Source organism: Centruroides sculpturatus, unplaced genomic scaffold (assembly GCF_000671375.1).
Source record: "Centruroides sculpturatus isolate CEXI.00-Female unplaced genomic scaffold, Cexi_2.0 scaffold1517, whole genome shotgun sequence".
Lineage (NCBI taxonomy): Eukaryota > Metazoa > Arthropoda > Arachnida > Scorpiones > Buthidae > Centruroides > Centruroides sculpturatus.
In genome coordinates, this window is record NW_019385669.1 from 118,241 (window position 1) to 136,387 (window position 18,147).

Consider the following 18,147-nt stretch of genomic DNA (forward strand, 5'->3'; position numbering starts at 1 on the left):
TTGTTAAGAAAAATTTGTGTAATTATTATTGTCAGGATCTTTTTGTTATAGTCATGATAATATTTAATTGTTCTACCAATTGCTGGATTTTGGATGACTGTAAATCAAAACCACTTGAGCTGTAATCCCTTTGTACTTGCATTTTATTATCACACAAATTAATTTTTTTTCTAACCTTTAATTTTGCATGTGTTGTTTTTTCTGGGTATTTGCTTTTGTCAGACAGTGAAACCCTTTCTTAATTATCACAAAAGTATGATCCTAAAATAAAATGACAAAGTTTGGAGTGGCACACCAGTAACTCACCACTCCTGAGGAAAGCAAATTGGCAATCAAGATTACATTGATTTGTTTTTTGATGGTAAAGGTATTGTACATAGAAAATTTGTACCTCAAGGACAAACAGTTAATCAACACTACTATCATGAGGTCCTTGAATGACTCAGAAAAAGAGTTCATGTCCATCCAGAGATTATGAACTCTTGGTTATTGCATCATGATAATGCACACTGCTACTTCATCAAATTTTTGACTGAAAAGGTTAATCCAGTAGTTCTATAGTTTCTTTATCAGGGATGGTGGATCTATGGCATGCACACCCAAAGTGGCATGTCAGGAGTAATCATCTTGCATGTAATGTATCATATGATTTCATTTTATTATGTTTTTTTTTCAGTTATTCTTTCAGTTTATTATCCAATCATCCTTTTTTCAGTCAGCTTCTTTACATTTATTCTAATTAAAGCATGTTTAATTTTTATGCAAATACATGCTACATATAGTATTAATATATAAATATTCAGTATATTAATTAAAATTATGATTTCTTAAATTATTAAAATGTTTTAAGTATTTAAATTTAGTTATAAATTTTTTAAATTGACAGTGTATTTGCCCATTTGAACTTTTTTAAAACTTTTTATTCAATGTGATCATAACTGGATGATACTTTGAAGTCTTGTTCAAAATATATTTTAGATTATCTCTGATTTATTTCTAAGTCAGATTATTTAGAACATGAAAATGTTTAAAAATTCTTTAAAGGTTTGACTTATATAATTAAGAGTTTTTCTTAAATCAATTACTTGTCTCAAAAAATTTTTATAATGGATCCAGTTTGAAAGGATTTTCAGATTAAGTAAAGTTTCATTAAGATGATATGCTATATTTTTTACAGAAGAATTGTGTTGAAGAATCAAATTTTATTAAATTGTTAAATAAAATATACTTATTTTTATATATGCTTTAATTCATGTGCATATGTTTATGAAATTATCTTTTAACATTTTTAGGAGAAAAAGGAATGGAACAGTGGGAAGATGAAAGATGCTATGCCACTGGTATTGATGATGGTGATGCAGATAATGAAGATACAGAAACAGTTTCCACTGCTCGTCCAAGGAGGCTTTCTGAACTTCATATACCAAAAAGAGTGCATCCTATACCCAAATATACTTCATTTTTTATCTTCTCGCATACAAATAAGTTAGTTTTTTCTATATAATTTATTAAACCTTATTTATGAAATAGTGTATTAACTATGGTATTTATAATACAAATTTTTAATTAAAATTTCTAAATTCTTTTACAGATTTCGTATTATCTGTCATACTCTTGTAAATCATAATTATTTTGGAAATTTAATTTTGGCTTTCATTCTCATAAGTAGTGCTATGCTAGCAGCTGAAGATCCATTAAACTCAAAGTCAGAAAGAAATATGGTTTGTGAATAACATATTAACTTTTACATTTAAGAATCAATATTTTAATTTAAAATTACTTATTTTTTAAAAATAATTTTATTTTTATTTTTACACTTTTTTTAGATTCATAATTAAACTGAGTTTAAGAAAAAGATATTTAAAGTTTTTATTGAAAAAAAAATTAACTTTGTTTATAATGAATTTAAATGTAATAATTAACAGTATTATAAAATTGAGATATTTAAAATATTATAAATTAAAATTTTATGATTTATACAATAACAGATGGAAAAATGACAATATATAAAAAATAAAATTATATTGTTTATTAAAATGAAAATATTTTAAAATATGAATTGAATAATATGAAATTTAATAATTATAATTCTGTGATATTTTAATTATTATAATTTGTATTTTCAGATATTGAATTATTTTGATTATATTTTTACATCAGTTTTTACAGTCGAAATAACTTTAAAGGTATATAGTTTTTAAAGTATACAATTCAATTCTAACTTTAAATATATAAATATATTTGATAAATTTTCGTTTTTATTTAATCTTATATTTTATATAATTAACTATATGAATGATTTGTAAAATTTATACTTTTAAATATTGTAAATTTATATTTAAAAAATATATATTTCTTAAATATAAGATTAAGATTTCATTAAGATGATGTGCTAGAAGATTTAAATAAACAGTATTTAAAAGTAGCTTAGCTTTTATAAATAAATATATATATATATATTTATTGTATTTTTGCAAAATGACTGGCATGCTGGTTAAATGTGACTAAAATATAAAATTAATCAGATGTAACAAAACCAGTTGTTAATTAAATGTTAAAGAAAACATTCTTCCAAGTACAATAAAATAAGAACATTGTAAACATTGTAATTTGACTGAAAATCAGGAAAAGAGTTTTTGTTTACAAGACAATAAACAATTAACAACTTATTGACATTAGTAGTAGTATTAGTTAGTACATAATACTTTTTGCAATCCATCAGTTCTTTTTCAGACACTCTTAATAAGAATATGCATGATTGTTGTATTGAGAATTTATTCAGGAATGTTATTTTTCATTGTTATTATTAATCATTAGCAAATTTTCATAGTGCACAGATAATCTGCAAACTGAGTAATTCAAGCATGGATAATTTCTTTATTTTCCAGCATGGATTATTCAATACATTGTACACTAAATTTAAATTTGAAGTTTGTGAAATAAATAATACATCAATATATTTTTAATTAAGTAAAATTTTAATACTATCTAAAATAATTCAACTTAATTCACATACATTAAATATTTAAAATGAAATTCTTGATACTGAAAAGTTTATCTTAAATGTCTTACATTGTTTCTAAATATTTTTTAGATTAAAAATATTTTACTAAAATAGTTATCATAAGATTTTAATAATATAAAATATAGAATTTTATTGCAAATATTGTAATTATTTAACTTTAACAATTTTCAAGTTATTTTATCACTGTATATATCATAAAATAATAACATTCTATATTCCATTTTATGGGACAGTCTCGAGTTCTTTAAATAATATTTTAGAGATTGTTGTAGAAACTTACTAAAAACTTTTAAATAGATTTCTACAGATTCATAAATAAAATTTATCTTAAAAGTTATAATTTTTTTAAGATAAATTTTAATTTGATGATTTTTTTTTTTACATTTTTAAACTTAAAATTCCAAAAATGTTCTATTGGGCAAAAAATGTAAGAAATAAGTTTAAATGCTTTCAAGTACTATATGCTCATCATCAAGAATCAAAGGATTCCATTTAGGACTCTTTGGTTTCTGGTGGAGAGTATAGTTATTGTTACATTTTAAACTTTTCTAATATTATTTAATAATATAATTTTAATAAAAATGTATGAAGGAATAGATTCATATTTATTTCTGTCAATATATTGCTATTTTATAAAGAAGTGAATTATATCCTTAATATTTAGAAAAGATTGTTAAAAATATCTATGATGTAAAATGTTTTTACATCATAAATATTTTTTATGATGTAAAAAACTAAATACACAAAATTTTTTATGCATTCAGAAATGCAATACTTTAGGAATTGGTCAAACTCGTAAATAATGAAAACATTACTTGAAACAATCTTATTACAAATAAAACTTTAATTTAATCAATTAATTTATTAATTTATTTAATGTACATGATAAATAATAATTTAATTTTTTATTCTATCATTTTATAATTAATATTACAAAAAATGTGGAAATAAAATTATTCTAGATTATTGATTTATTTATTTTTAAAATGAAAATACATAAATCAGATTAAAAATGATGTTTTACTTTTATGTTTTTATATATATAAAAATTTTAAGTTGTTATAAATAATATGATTCTAATTTTTCTAATAATAGGCCATTGCATATGGACTTATTCTGCATAAAGGCTCTTTCTGTCGTAGTTATTTCAATCTTTTAGATGTCTTAGTGGTATGTGTATCACTAGTTTCATTTGCTTATGGGTAAGGAAATTATGTAAAAGTATATTAATTTAATTTAATGACTGATTTTAAATATATAATTTACATAATTAATTAAATATCATGTAATTTTGTTTTCTTATAATGTTGATAGTTTATAAAAAATTTTTATTCTAATTTCTGATAGTAAGTAAATCTGTAGATACTGTTGATAAGGTTTAAATAGCCAACAATAAACAAAATAAAAGTAAAACATTAAATGAGTGCTTTTGCTTGTTACATTCAAGCCTCATTAGAATATTTAAAAACAGAATGACAGAATTTGCTTAAGTAGAACATATTTAAATTTAAAATTATAAAAATATTGGATTTATACATAGATGTATATTTAATAACTATCATTATAAATATTGATGTTAAATTCAAAAATCTCTATAAAAAAATATATATAGAAAAATTAAAATAAATAATTCCAAACATCTGAAATTTGCACTGATGGCATACTGCAAGTTCTATTATATCTAATAAACAATCAGAAATAGTATTAAGCATTAAAAAAAATTGCTAGCAAACACTAAACTTACAGAATGTTTCAGATTTTTCAAGATTGAGGTAATTAGTCTTTATCCATTAGTAAGTACAACTAAAGAAATAGTTTTTACAAAGAACTCCTATTATTTGAAAGCATTATTTAGTAACAGCCTTATAGCTATGATTTCCTTTTTTTAGAAATTATTTTATAATTTTAATTGGAAGTATTTTGTGTTTTTAACGGACTATTTTATACTACCGGCGACAAGTAGCCTACAACGAAAGGTCAGTTGCCGAAAAAGTGTGTTGTCTTGGAAAATAAAAATAAAAAAATAAAATAAAATGGTGATCCCTTTTGGGCAGATTTTGTCTTCATTTTTATTGAAAAATAATTCTCTATCGGACGAAAATTTACTGATTTGCAAATCCAATTATTTTATATTCAAGGGTAATATTTATCTTCAACAGTGTGGTTTGCCTGAGGGTTCTTCTTTTACTGCCTTTTTTGTGAAGATTGTTATGAGGAAATTGGAATGCAGGATATTCCATAAACTTGGCACTGTGCCCTGCCTCTGTTTTGGTATAGATATGTGGATGAGGTTCTAATTGGTTGAGACATATAAAGGAAAAATTCATGCTCTTCTTTATATATATAAATTCTATATTTAGTTATGTTAAGTTCACTCCAGAAGAATCGTATATGTCTTTCCATTCTTTTTTTAGATTTACATATTTCCATCAACAAGAACTTGTTTGTTTTATGAAAGTTTTAGGAGATTTAATTCACCAGCAGACTTACCAATAATAAATTCTTTTCAGTATGGTCTGCATCTGAATTCAGCTATTATTCCACATATTGAAGAGCTCACTTATATTGTTTTACACTAAGTAACTTAACAATCGCATCATAGTATCAAAGGTGTAAATATTAATACTGACTTTACTAATTCCAAATTTCACTGTTAGGTAACAAAATTAGAAACTCCTTATTCTAACAAACTAAGCTCCTCTCTTTGTATTCAGAAGAAAGATTTATACCTGTATAAAATCTAGTATGTATAGCATACCTCTCAGCAAAGGAGGTTTCTATATGGATGATTACTATATTTTACATTGGAGTTACTACTAGACCCCTATTTAAATGTATCATCAAACACAAAATGAATATAAAAGCAGAGATTAAGTACTGTATTAGCAAGATTAACAGTTACTGATGGCTCTACATCTGATTGGAACAATGTGAAAATAATACATACACCTCATAAATATACCTTCCAATCCAATTATTTTATTCTTGACAGAAACTGTTTTAAATTAGATGTAATAGAGCATGCAGTTTACCATCACACAAATTTCAGATGTTTGCAATTATTTATTTTAATTCTTCTGTATATATTTTTATGTTTAACATCAATCTTTATAATACTAACTACAAAATATACTGTACATATATGTATTTGTTTATACATAGATAAACAGCTCATAAAACTGGATGGAGTTTGCTTGTCTAGTAAATAGTTTTTGCTGATGGATTTTGGTGTGGTTATGTATAAATCTAATATTTTTAAATTTAAATACATTCCACTTAAGTAAATTTTGTTGTTCTTTTTCAAACATTCTGACTGATGAAGCTTGATTGTAACAAGCAAAAGTACTCATTAAATATTTTATTTTGATTTTGTGTATTATCAGTTTTGTTGAACTGATTTATGAAACTCATGTAGTTCAATGAATTTCAACACCAATACACTTAATTATAGAAATTGTTCATATTTAAAATTCATTCAATGGTTATTTAATCTCTTGGGCTCTTAACTGGTGCAACAATCTCCTTCCATTTTTTCTTGTCTTGTGCTTCTTGCATCCACCTAGGCAGTATACCCACTCTTTTTAGATCCCTCTCCAGTCCTTTCCATTGCATTGGAGGGTGTCCAACAGGTCATTTACTCTGAGGCTCTCTGGTCATCACTTTGTGTGCATGTCAATTTGTATCAGTGCAGGCTACATGTTTTGCCTATCTGGTGCATCTCTTGGCTATAATTTGTATGATATTATAGTCATCAACTTTGTGATGCAGTTCTTCATTGTGCACCTTCTTCCAAGCACCAATTCCACTATCCCACATAAGTCCAAAGATCTGCCTGAGGACATTGTTTTTAAACACTCACAATTTGTATTTGTTGACTCTATGTATGGGCCATGTCTCACAGCCATAGAGCAACATTAGTCGGATATTGGTTTTATACAATCTTAACTTTATCTTTCTAGAAACTAGTTTAGATTGTAGTACTTTTTGCAAGCTATAGGATGATGTGTTAGCTTTATGGATCCTTGAGTAAATTTCTGTTGTGATGAAGTTTTTATTGTCCACTACAGATTCAAGGTAAGTGAAGTTGCTGACCCTTTTGAAATGTGTAATTCAAACGGTTCTGAATTTAAAATGATACACTGATTTAGAAATAAGAAAGGAAAATTTATTTGGCAAAAAGAAAGCTTGATATTATATTTATATTTGGATAAAACAAAGCTTATCCTTAGAACAGCCTATTTAGGTACTATTAAACCTTGAGGTGCCTAATTGGGAGGATAACCAAAATTCACAGCTCACAACATATCAGGAAAAGAGCTACTGTTACTCTCTTTTCCCTTTTTCCATTTCCCCTTTTGTTTCATTTATTTTTTGAATCAGTCATGATTTTATTCTGGAGGAATTTGATGTAATAGGAGATAAGCTTGATTGGTCATTTTTAATCCTCTACTCTTGTCTAGGATGAATTATATGTATTCACATGATGTGAATAAGATAACAATTATCACTTGACACTATTTGAAAGGGGGAAATGATGGTCATTCCTCTCATCTTTTCTTCTGAATGTTGCAAGGATAATGATAATTTTGTTATTTTAATTTGTTTCTTTTTTATATTTATATATTATTTTTAATCTATATTGCTAAAAATTTAGAAGAGAGTATCCCTAAAATTGGGAAAATAGGCAAAATTCTATTACAACATTACTTGATACAGTAAACAACCATAGTGTCACATTCACACATTGTAGCTATGTGAGTCCAGTAACTAATTTTTACAATTGTTTGATAAACAAACAAACAAAACTAAAAATATTATCATATTTGATATTATAAATGTATTTTATATATTATTTAAAGATATTACATTTTTAGTTTAAAATAAGTTGATTAAAAATTAAACTTATACAAAANTATGAAATTATCTTTTAACATTTTTAGGAGAAAAAGGAATGGAACAGTGGGAAGATGAAAGATGCTATGCCACTGGTATTGATGATGGTGATGCAGATAATGATTATATCTATATTATAATTTTTAGGTCCATATTAAAGTTGAAGATACAACATTGAAAGACACAGATGTGCCAAAAATAAGTGTTCCTTTTGGTAATAAACTGTTATCTTTTTTGATTAATTATATAATTTACTTTTTTATATTTTAATGTTTATGAAGAAAATTCACACACATTCTGAATGGTTACAATGCTGCCCTCTCTTGAAGGAAGCATTGTAAGCATTCCTCTGACATCAACTGAAATGTACAGTACATTCATTGTTGATGTTCAGTGCAAGTTTCAACATGTTAACATTAACAAATCTGAGTTGATAGCAAGAATGTGATATGTAAGAGTGTATGGGGAGTGATGGATCATGGAAATGGAAGGTGAAATTTGAACAGCATTTTGTATCAAAGTTAATGAAAATACCAAGCAGAAAATTATGAAAAATCAAAATGGCTTATAGAGATAATGTTGTTTTGAGGACAGGTTTTATCAGATGGCATAAACCATTTTTTGGATGGCCAAGAGAATATGGAAGACCAACTTTACTCTAAAAGATCTAACATATCAAAAACAGATGAATTTGTGATCAAAATGAGGACTCTTGTAAAGTCTGATTGATGTTTGACTGTCAGAATGGTTATCTGTGAATTGAATTTGAATTACTTTTGAATCACCATGAATCACAAACCATTCATAACATTTTGACCAAGTAATTAAGCATGTGGAAAATTTCTGAAGCTGGTTCCAAAAAACCTTACCAAAGAACAACCGAAGGAATGTGTGTTTGGATCTTCTTGGACACATTAAAAATAAAAATTTTTTCAAACATATGATCGCAGGTGGATTTTAAAGTGTGGCTTTACACCATATTGCATGCTTTTGTCCTTTTGTTCTTCTGACATTTCTTCCTGTTCTTTGTTCTTTCCAACTTCTAGAACTATCTAATCTTAATTCTTCTTTCTTGGAGGTGAGGGCTGCTTCCTGGAATCCCCAGTACAATGAATATGAGGTTATCTGAGGGCATACAAAGCAAAGGAAGATCACTTTTTGGCTGGTGCTTGAGGAGAGAAGACCACTAAAAGGAGAGAGATTACAGTATCTAGTGCCTGAGAGACTGGTGAGGCTAGAACTTCAAGTGGAAACTTTGAAATTCCTCAGCTGAAGTTAGTGAGATAGTGTGTTAGAACTGGCATGTCAGTTTAACAAGTTCGAACATGTGACAGACTATTGGGATCAAATATATAAAAAGATTACAAGAACCAAAGAAAAGGAAGACAGAAGCAAGTATTTTATGTTTAATAGGCTTCCACATGGCCCTCATGGTAACTGAATGACGTTTACACTACCTGGGGTATTCTTTCCTATTTTATTGCCATTTTCGCTACTTCTCACCCCTACTTTTTATTTCCTTCTAGTTATAAATTAGTATTAAGAATTATTGTTAAGAAAAATTTGTGTAATTATTATTGTCAGGATCTTTTTGTTATAGTCATGATAATATTTAATTGTTCTACCAATTGCTGGATTTTGGATGACTGTAAATCAAAACCACTTGAGCTGTAATCCCTTTGTACTTGCATTTTATTATCACACAAATTAATTTTTTTTCTAACCTTTAATTTTGCATGTGTTGTTTTTTCTGGGTATTTGCTTTTGTCAGACAGTGAAACCCTTTCTTAATTATCACAAAAGTATGATCCTAAAATAAAATGACAAAGTTTGGAGTGGCACACCAGTAACTCACCACTCCTGAGGAAAGCAAATTGGCAATCAAGATTACATTGATTTGTTTTTTGATGGTAAAGGTATTGTACATAGAAAATTTGTACCTCAAGGACAAACAGTTAATCAACACTACTATCATGAGGTCCTTGAATGACTCAGAAAAAGAGTTCATGTCCATCCAGAGATTATGAACTCTTGGTTATTGCATCATGATAATGCACACTGCTACTTCATCAAATTTTTGACTGAAAAGGTTAATCCAGTAGTTCTATAGTTTCTTTATCAGGGATGGTGGATCTATGGCATGCACACCCAAAGTGGCATGTCAGGAGTAATCATCTTGCATGTAATGTATCATATGATTTCATTTTATTATGTTTTTTTTTCAGTTATTCTTTCAGTTTATTATCCAATCATCCTTTTTTCAGTCAGCTTCTTTACATTTATTCTAATTAAAGCATGTTTAATTTTTATGCAAATACATGCTACATATAGTATTAATATATAAATATTCAGTATATTAATTAAAATTATGATTTCTTAAATTATTAAAATGTTTTAAGTATTTAAATTTAGTTATAAATTTTTTAAATTGACAGTGTATTTGCCCATTTGAACTTTTTTAAAACTTTTTATTCAATGTGATCATAACTGGATGATACTTTGAAGTCTTGTTCAAAATATATTTTAGATTATCTCTGATTTATTTCTAAGTCAGATTATTTAGAACATGAAAATGTTTAAAAATTCTTTAAAGGTTTGACTTATATAATTAAGAGTTTTTCTTAAATCAATTACTTGTCTCAAAAAATTTTTATAATGGATCCAGTTTGAAAGGATTTTCAGATTAAGTAAAGTTTCATTAAGATGATATGCTATATTTTTTACAGAAGAATTGTGTTGAAGAATCAAATTTTATTAAATTGTTAAATAAAATATACTTATTTTTATATATGCTTTAATTCATGTGCATATGTTTATGAAATTATCTTTTAACATTTTTAGGAGAAAAAGGAATGGAACAGTGGGAAGATGAAAGATGCTATGCCACTGGTATTGATGATGGTGATGCAGATAATGAAGATACAGAAACAGTTTCCACTGCTCGTCCAAGGAGGCTTTCTGAACTTCATATACCAAAAAGAGTGCATCCTATACCCAAATATACTTCATTTTTTATCTTCTCGCATACAAATAAGTTAGTTTTTTCTATATAATTTATTAAACCTTATTTATGAAATAGTGTATTAACTATGGTATTTATAATACAAATTTTTAATTAAAATTTCTAAATTCTTTTACAGATTTCGTATTATCTGTCATACTCTTGTAAATCATAATTATTTTGGAAATTTAATTTTGGCTTTCATTCTCATAAGTAGTGCTATGCTAGCAGCTGAAGATCCATTAAACTCAAAGTCAGAAAGAAATATGGTTTGTGAATAACATATTAACTTTTACATTTAAGAATCAATATTTTAATTTAAAATTACTTATTTTTTAAAAATAATTTTATTTTTATTTTTACACTTTTTTTAGATTCATAATTAAACTGAGTTTAAGAAAAAGATATTTAAAGTTTTTATTGAAAAAAAAATTAACTTTGTTTATAATGAATTTAAATGTAATAATTAACAGTATTATAAAATTGAGATATTTAAAATATTATAAATTAAAATTTTATGATTTATACAATAACAGATGGAAAAATGACAATATATAAAAAATAAAATTATATTGTTTATTAAAATGAAAATATTTTAAAATATGAATTGAATAATATGAAATTTAATAATTATAATTCTGTGATATTTTAATTATTATAATTTGTATTTTCAGATATTGAATTATTTTGATTATATTTTTACATCAGTTTTTACAGTCGAAATAACTTTAAAGGTATATAGTTTTTAAAGTATACAATTCAATTCTAACTTTAAATATATAAATATATTTGATAAATTTTCGTTTTTATTTAATCTTATATTTTATATAATTAACTATATGAATGATTTGTAAAATTTATACTTTTAAATATTGTAAATTTATATTTAAAAAATATATATTTCTTAAATATAAGATTAAGATTTCATTAAGATGATGTGCTAGAAGATTTAAATAAACAGTATTTAAAAGTAGCTTAGCTTTTATAAATAAATATATATATATATATTTATTGTATTTTTGCAAAATGACTGGCATGCTGGTTAAATGTGACTAAAATATAAAATTAATCAGATGTAACAAAACCAGTTGTTAATTAAATGTTAAAGAAAACATTCTTCCAAGTACAATAAAATAAGAACATTGTAAACATTGTAATTTGACTGAAAATCAGGAAAAGAGTTTTTGTTTACAAGACAATAAACAATTAACAACTTATTGACATTAGTAGTAGTATTAGTTAGTACATAATACTTTTTGCAATCCATCAGTTCTTTTTCAGACACTCTTAATAAGAATATGCATGATTGTTGTATTGAGAATTTATTCAGGAATGTTATTTTTCATTGTTATTATTAATCATTAGCAAATTTTCATAGTGCACAGATAATCTGCAAACTGAGTAATTCAAGCATGGATAATTTCTTTATTTTCCAGCATGGATTATTCAATACATTGTACACTAAATTTAAATTTGAAGTTTGTGAAATAAATAATACATCAATATATTTTTAATTAAGTAAAATTTTAATACTATCTAAAATAATTCAACTTAATTCACATACATTAAATATTTAAAATGAAATTCTTGATACTGAAAAGTTTATCTTAAATGTCTTACATTGTTTCTAAATATTTTTTAGATTAAAAATATTTTACTAAAATAGTTATCATAAGATTTTAATAATATAAAATATAGAATTTTATTGCAAATATTGTAATTATTTAACTTTAACAATTTTCAAGTTATTTTATCACTGTATATATCATAAAATAATAACATTCTATATTCCATTTTATGGGACAGTCTCGAGTTCTTTAAATAATATTTTAGAGATTGTTGTAGAAACTTACTAAAAACTTTTAAATAGATTTCTACAGATTCATAAATAAAATTTATCTTAAAAGTTATAATTTTTTTAAGATAAATTTTAATTTGATGATTTTTTTTTTTACATTTTTAAACTTAAAATTCCAAAAATGTTCTATTGGGCAAAAAATGTAAGAAATAAGTTTAAATGCTTTCAAGTACTATATGCTCATCATCAAGAATCAAAGGATTCCATTTAGGACTCTTTGGTTTCTGGTGGAGAGTATAGTTATTGTTACATTTTAAACTTTTCTAATATTATTTAATAATATAATTTTAATAAAAATGTATGAAGGAATAGATTCATATTTATTTCTGTCAATATATTGCTATTTTATAAAGAAGTGAATTATATCCTTAATATTTAGAAAAGATTGTTAAAAATATCTATGATGTAAAATGTTTTTACATCATAAATATTTTTTATGATGTAAAAAACTAAATACACAAAATTTTTTATGCATTCAGAAATGCAATACTTTAGGAATTGGTCAAACTCGTAAATAATGAAAACATTACTTGAAACAATCTTATTACAAATAAAACTTTAATTTAATCAATTAATTTATTAATTTATTTAATGTACATGATAAATAATAATTTAATTTTTTATTCTATCATTTTATAATTAATATTACAAAAAATGTGGAAATAAAATTATTCTAGATTATTGATTTATTTATTTTTAAAATGAAAATACATAAATCAGATTAAAAATGATGTTTTACTTTTATGTTTTTATATATATAAAAATTTTAAGTTGTTATAAATAATATGATTCTAATTTTTCTAATAATAGGCCATTGCATATGGACTTATTCTGCATAAAGGCTCTTTCTGTCGTAGTTATTTCAATCTTTTAGATGTCTTAGTGGTATGTGTATCACTAGTTTCATTTGCTTATGGGTAAGGAAATTATGTAAAAGTATATTAATTTAATTTAATGACTGATTTTAAATATATAATTTACATAATTAATTAAATATCATGTAATTTTGTTTTCTTATAATGTTGATAGTTTATAAAAAATTTTTATTCTAATTTCTGATAGTAAGTAAATCTGTAGATACTGTTGATAAGGTTTAAATAGCCAACAATAAACAAAATAAAAGTAAAACATTAAATGAGTGCTTTTGCTTGTTACATTCAAGCCTCATTAGAATATTTAAAAACAGAATGACAGAATTTGCTTAAGTAGAACATATTTAAATTTAAAATTATAAAAATATTGGATTTATACATAGATGTATATTTAATAACTATCATTATAAATATTGATGTTAAATTCAAAAATCTCTATAAAAAAATATATATAGAAAAATTAAAATAAATAATTCCAAACATCTGAAATTTGCACTGATGGCATACTGCAAGTTCTATTATATCTAATAAACAATCAGAAATAGTATTAAGCATTAAAAAAATTGCTAGCAAACACTAAACTTACAGAATGTTTCAGATTTTTCAAGATTGAGGTAATTAGTCTTTATCCATTAGTAAGTACAACTAAAGAAATAGTTTTTACAAAGAACTCCTATTATTTGAAAGCATTATTTAGTAACAGCCTTATAGCTATGATTTCCTTTTTTTAGAAATTATTTTATAATTTTAATTGGAAGTATTTTGTGTTTTTAACGGACTATTTTATACTACCGGCGACAAGTAGCCTACAACGAAAGGTCAGTTGCCGAAAAAGTGTGTTGTCTTGGAAAATAAAAATAAAAAAATAAAATAAAATGGTGATCCCTTTTGGGCAGATTTTGTCTTCATTTTTATTGAAAAATAATTCTCTATCGGACGAAAATTTACTGATTTGCAAATCCAATTATTTTATATTCAAGGGTAATATTTATCTTCAACAGTGTGGTTTGCCTGAGGGTTCTTCTTTTACTGCCTTTTTTGTGAAGATTGTTATGAGGAAATTGGAATGCAGGATATTCCATAAACTTGGCACTGTGCCCTGCCTCTGTTTTGGTATAGATATGTGGATGAGGTTCTAATTGGTTGAGACATATAAAGGAAAAATTCATGCTCTTCTTTATATATATAAATTCTATATTTAGTTATGTTAAGTTCACTCCAGAAGAATCGTATATGTCTTTCCATTCTTTTTTTAGATTTACATATTTCCATCAACAAGAACTTGTTTGTTTTATGAAAGTTTTAGGAGATTTAATTCACCAGCAGACTTACCAATAATAAATTCTTTTCAGTATGGTCTGCATCTGAATTCAGCTATTATTCCACATATTGAAGAGCTCACTTATATTGTTTTACACTAAGTAACTTAACAATCGCATCATAGTATCAAAGGTGTAAATATTAATACTGACTTTACTAATTCCAAATTTCACTGTTAGGTAACAAAATTAGAAACTCCTTATTCTAACAAACTAAGCTCCTCTCTTTGTATTCAGAAGAAAGATTTATACCTGTATAAAATCTAGTATGTATAGCATACCTCTCAGCAAAGGAGGTTTCTATATGGATGATTACTATATTTTACATTGGAGTTACTACTAGACCCCTATTTAAATGTATCATCAAACACAAAATGAATATAAAAGCAGAGATTAAGTACTGTATTAGCAAGATTAACAGTTACTGATGGCTCTACATCTGATTGGAACAATGTGAAAATAATACATACACCTCATAAATATACCTTCCAATCCAATTATTTTATTCTTGACAGAAACTGTTTTAAATTAGATGTAATAGAGCATGCAGTTTACCATCACACAAATTTCAGATGTTTGCAATTATTTATTTTAATTCTTCTGTATATATTTTTATGTTTAACATCAATCTTTATAATACTAACTACAAAATATACTGTACATATATGTATTTGTTTATACATAGATAAACAGCTCATAAAACTGGATGGAGTTTGCTTGTCTAGTAAATAGTTTTTGCTGATGGATTTTGGTGTGGTTATGTATAAATCTAATATTTTTAAATTTAAATACATTCCACTTAAGTAAATTTTGTTGTTCTTTTTCAAACATTCTGACTGATGAAGCTTGATTGTAACAAGCAAAAGTACTCATTAAATATTTTATTTTGATTTTGTGTATTATCAGTTTTGTTGAACTGATTTATGAAACTCATGTAGTTCAATGAATTTCAACACCAATACACTTAATTATAGAAATTGTTCATATTTAAAATTCATTCAATGGTTATTTAATCTCTTGGGCTCTTAACTGGTGCAACAATCTCCTTCCATTTTTTCTTGTCTTGTGCTTCTTGCATCCACCTAGGCAGTATACCCACTCTTTTTAGATCCCTCTCCAGTCCTTTCCATTGCATTGGAGGGTGTCCAACAGGTCATTTACTCTGAGGCTCTCTGGTCATCACTTTGTGTGCATGTCAATTTGTATCAGTGCAGGCTACATGTTTTGCCTATCTGGTGCATCTCTTGGCTATAATTTGTATGATATTATAGTCATCAACTTTGTGATGCAGTTCTTCATTGTGCACCTTCTTCCAAGCACCAATTCCACTATCCCACATAAGTCCAAAGATCTGCCTGAGGACATTGTTTTTAAACACTCACAATTTGTATTTGTTGACTCTATGTATGGGCCATGTCTCACAGCCATAGAGCAACATTAGTCGGATATTGGTTTTATACAATCTTAACTTTATCTTTCTAGAAACTAGTTTAGATTGTAGTACTTTTTGCAAGCTATAGGATGATGTGTTAGCTTTATGGATCCTTGAGTAAATTTCTGTTGTGATGAAGTTTTTATTGTCCACTACAGATTCAAGGTAAGTGAAGTTGCTGACCCTTTTGAAATGTGTAATTCAAACGGTTCTGAATTTAAAATGATACACTGATTTAGAAATAAGAAAGGAAAATTTATTTGGCAAAAAGAAAGCTTGATATTATATTTATATTTGGATAAAACAAAGCTTATCCTTAGAACAGCCTATTTAGGTACTATTAAACCTTGAGGTGCCTAATTGGGAGGATAACCAAAATTCACAGCTCACAACATATCAGGAAAAGAGCTACTGTTACTCTCTTTTCCCTTTTTCCATTTCCCCTTTTGTTTCATTTATTTTTTGAATCAGTCATGATTTTATTCTGGAGGAATTTGATGTAATAGGAGATAAGCTTGATTGGTCATTTTTAATCCTCTACTCTTGTCTAGGATGAATTATATGTATTCACATGATGTGAATAAGATAACAATTATCACTTGACACTATTTGAAAGGGGGAAATGATGGTCATTCCTCTCATCTTTTCTTCTGAATGTTGCAAGGATAATGATAATTTTGTTATTTTAATTTGTTTCTTTTTTATATTTATATATTATTTTTAATCTATATTGCTAAAAATTTAGAAGAGAGTATCCCTAAAATTGGGAAAATAGGCAAAATTCTATTACAACATTACTTGATACAGTAAACAACCATAGTGTCACATTCACACATTGTAGCTATGTGAGTCCAGTAACTAATTTTTACAATTGTTTGATAAACAAACAAACAAAACTAAAAATATTATCATATTTGATATTATAAATGTATTTTATATATTATTTAAAGATATTACATTTTTAGTTTAAAATAAGTTGATTAAAAATTAAACTTATACAAAATAATACTAATGATAATTTAATAACACATATATCGGTAGTAATAACAGACAAAATTTAAGAAAAATAGTAGGCCTAACATCATAGATGACCTCTGAAACAAGACTATTAACTTGCTAGAGCTTCAACTCAATTCTTAGTTTGTGTTTGGACAGAAAATGAATTGTGCCTAGTTTATTTTTGAAAGAATTTTCTATTTTGTTTTTCATTCTAAATATAGAACGTACTGTACATTGAAACAAGTTTATATGCGTTGTTGTATTTATTCATAACAAAAGGTTTTAGATATCAAATTTTAATTTTCAAATTAAATTGAATTTGAATTTTTTATTGGCAAGTTAATTAAAAAATAACTGTTTGTAAAACTATTAAGAAGAAATGATTCATATAAAAGATATAATAGAAAATTGAAGATGTTTAAAAATGGAATTGACTTAAAATTATTTGTTTCATTTTGTAGGAATGGAACAATATCTGTAGTAAAGATATTACGTGTTTTAAGAGTTCTGCGTCCTTTGAGAGCAATCAATCGTGCAAAAGGTTTGAAGGTAAGAATTTTTGTTATAATTAATATTAAATTATTCTGACACAATAAATTTTTCTACATTATAAATTTTATTTAAGCATCTACTGGATTTCTGAATTAAACAAACAACTTTTATTTTCTTTTTCTTACCTGCTTTATTAATAATTTTGATTTTAAATAAATTCAGATGCTTCTTCAATTATAAATATACAACAAAATAT

The 18,147-nt window shown here is 25.4% G+C and overlaps 1 protein-coding gene across 1 annotated transcript in view; it reads left to right on the forward strand.

The window, feature by feature from the left end:
* Positions 1–18,147, forward strand: part of LOC111641054 (voltage-dependent calcium channel type D subunit alpha-1-like) — a 142,250-nt gene that overhangs the window by 84,540 nt on the left and 39,563 nt on the right. The window contains exons 18-29 of the mRNA XM_023387161.1: positions 1,293–1,485; positions 1,592–1,721; positions 2,127–2,186; positions 4,121–4,227; positions 7,093–7,099; positions 7,966–8,013; positions 8,066–8,132; positions 10,760–10,952; positions 11,059–11,188; positions 11,594–11,653; positions 13,588–13,694; positions 17,861–17,948. Of these exons, the coding sequence (XP_023242929.1) occupies positions 1,293–1,485; positions 1,592–1,721; positions 2,127–2,186; positions 4,121–4,227; positions 7,093–7,099; positions 7,966–8,013; positions 8,066–8,132; positions 10,760–10,952; positions 11,059–11,188; positions 11,594–11,653; positions 13,588–13,694; positions 17,861–17,948 (1,190 nt within the window). The remainder of the gene's footprint in view (positions 1–1,292; positions 1,486–1,591; positions 1,722–2,126; positions 2,187–4,120; positions 4,228–7,092; positions 7,100–7,965; positions 8,014–8,065; positions 8,133–10,759; positions 10,953–11,058; positions 11,189–11,593; positions 11,654–13,587; positions 13,695–17,860; positions 17,949–18,147) is intronic.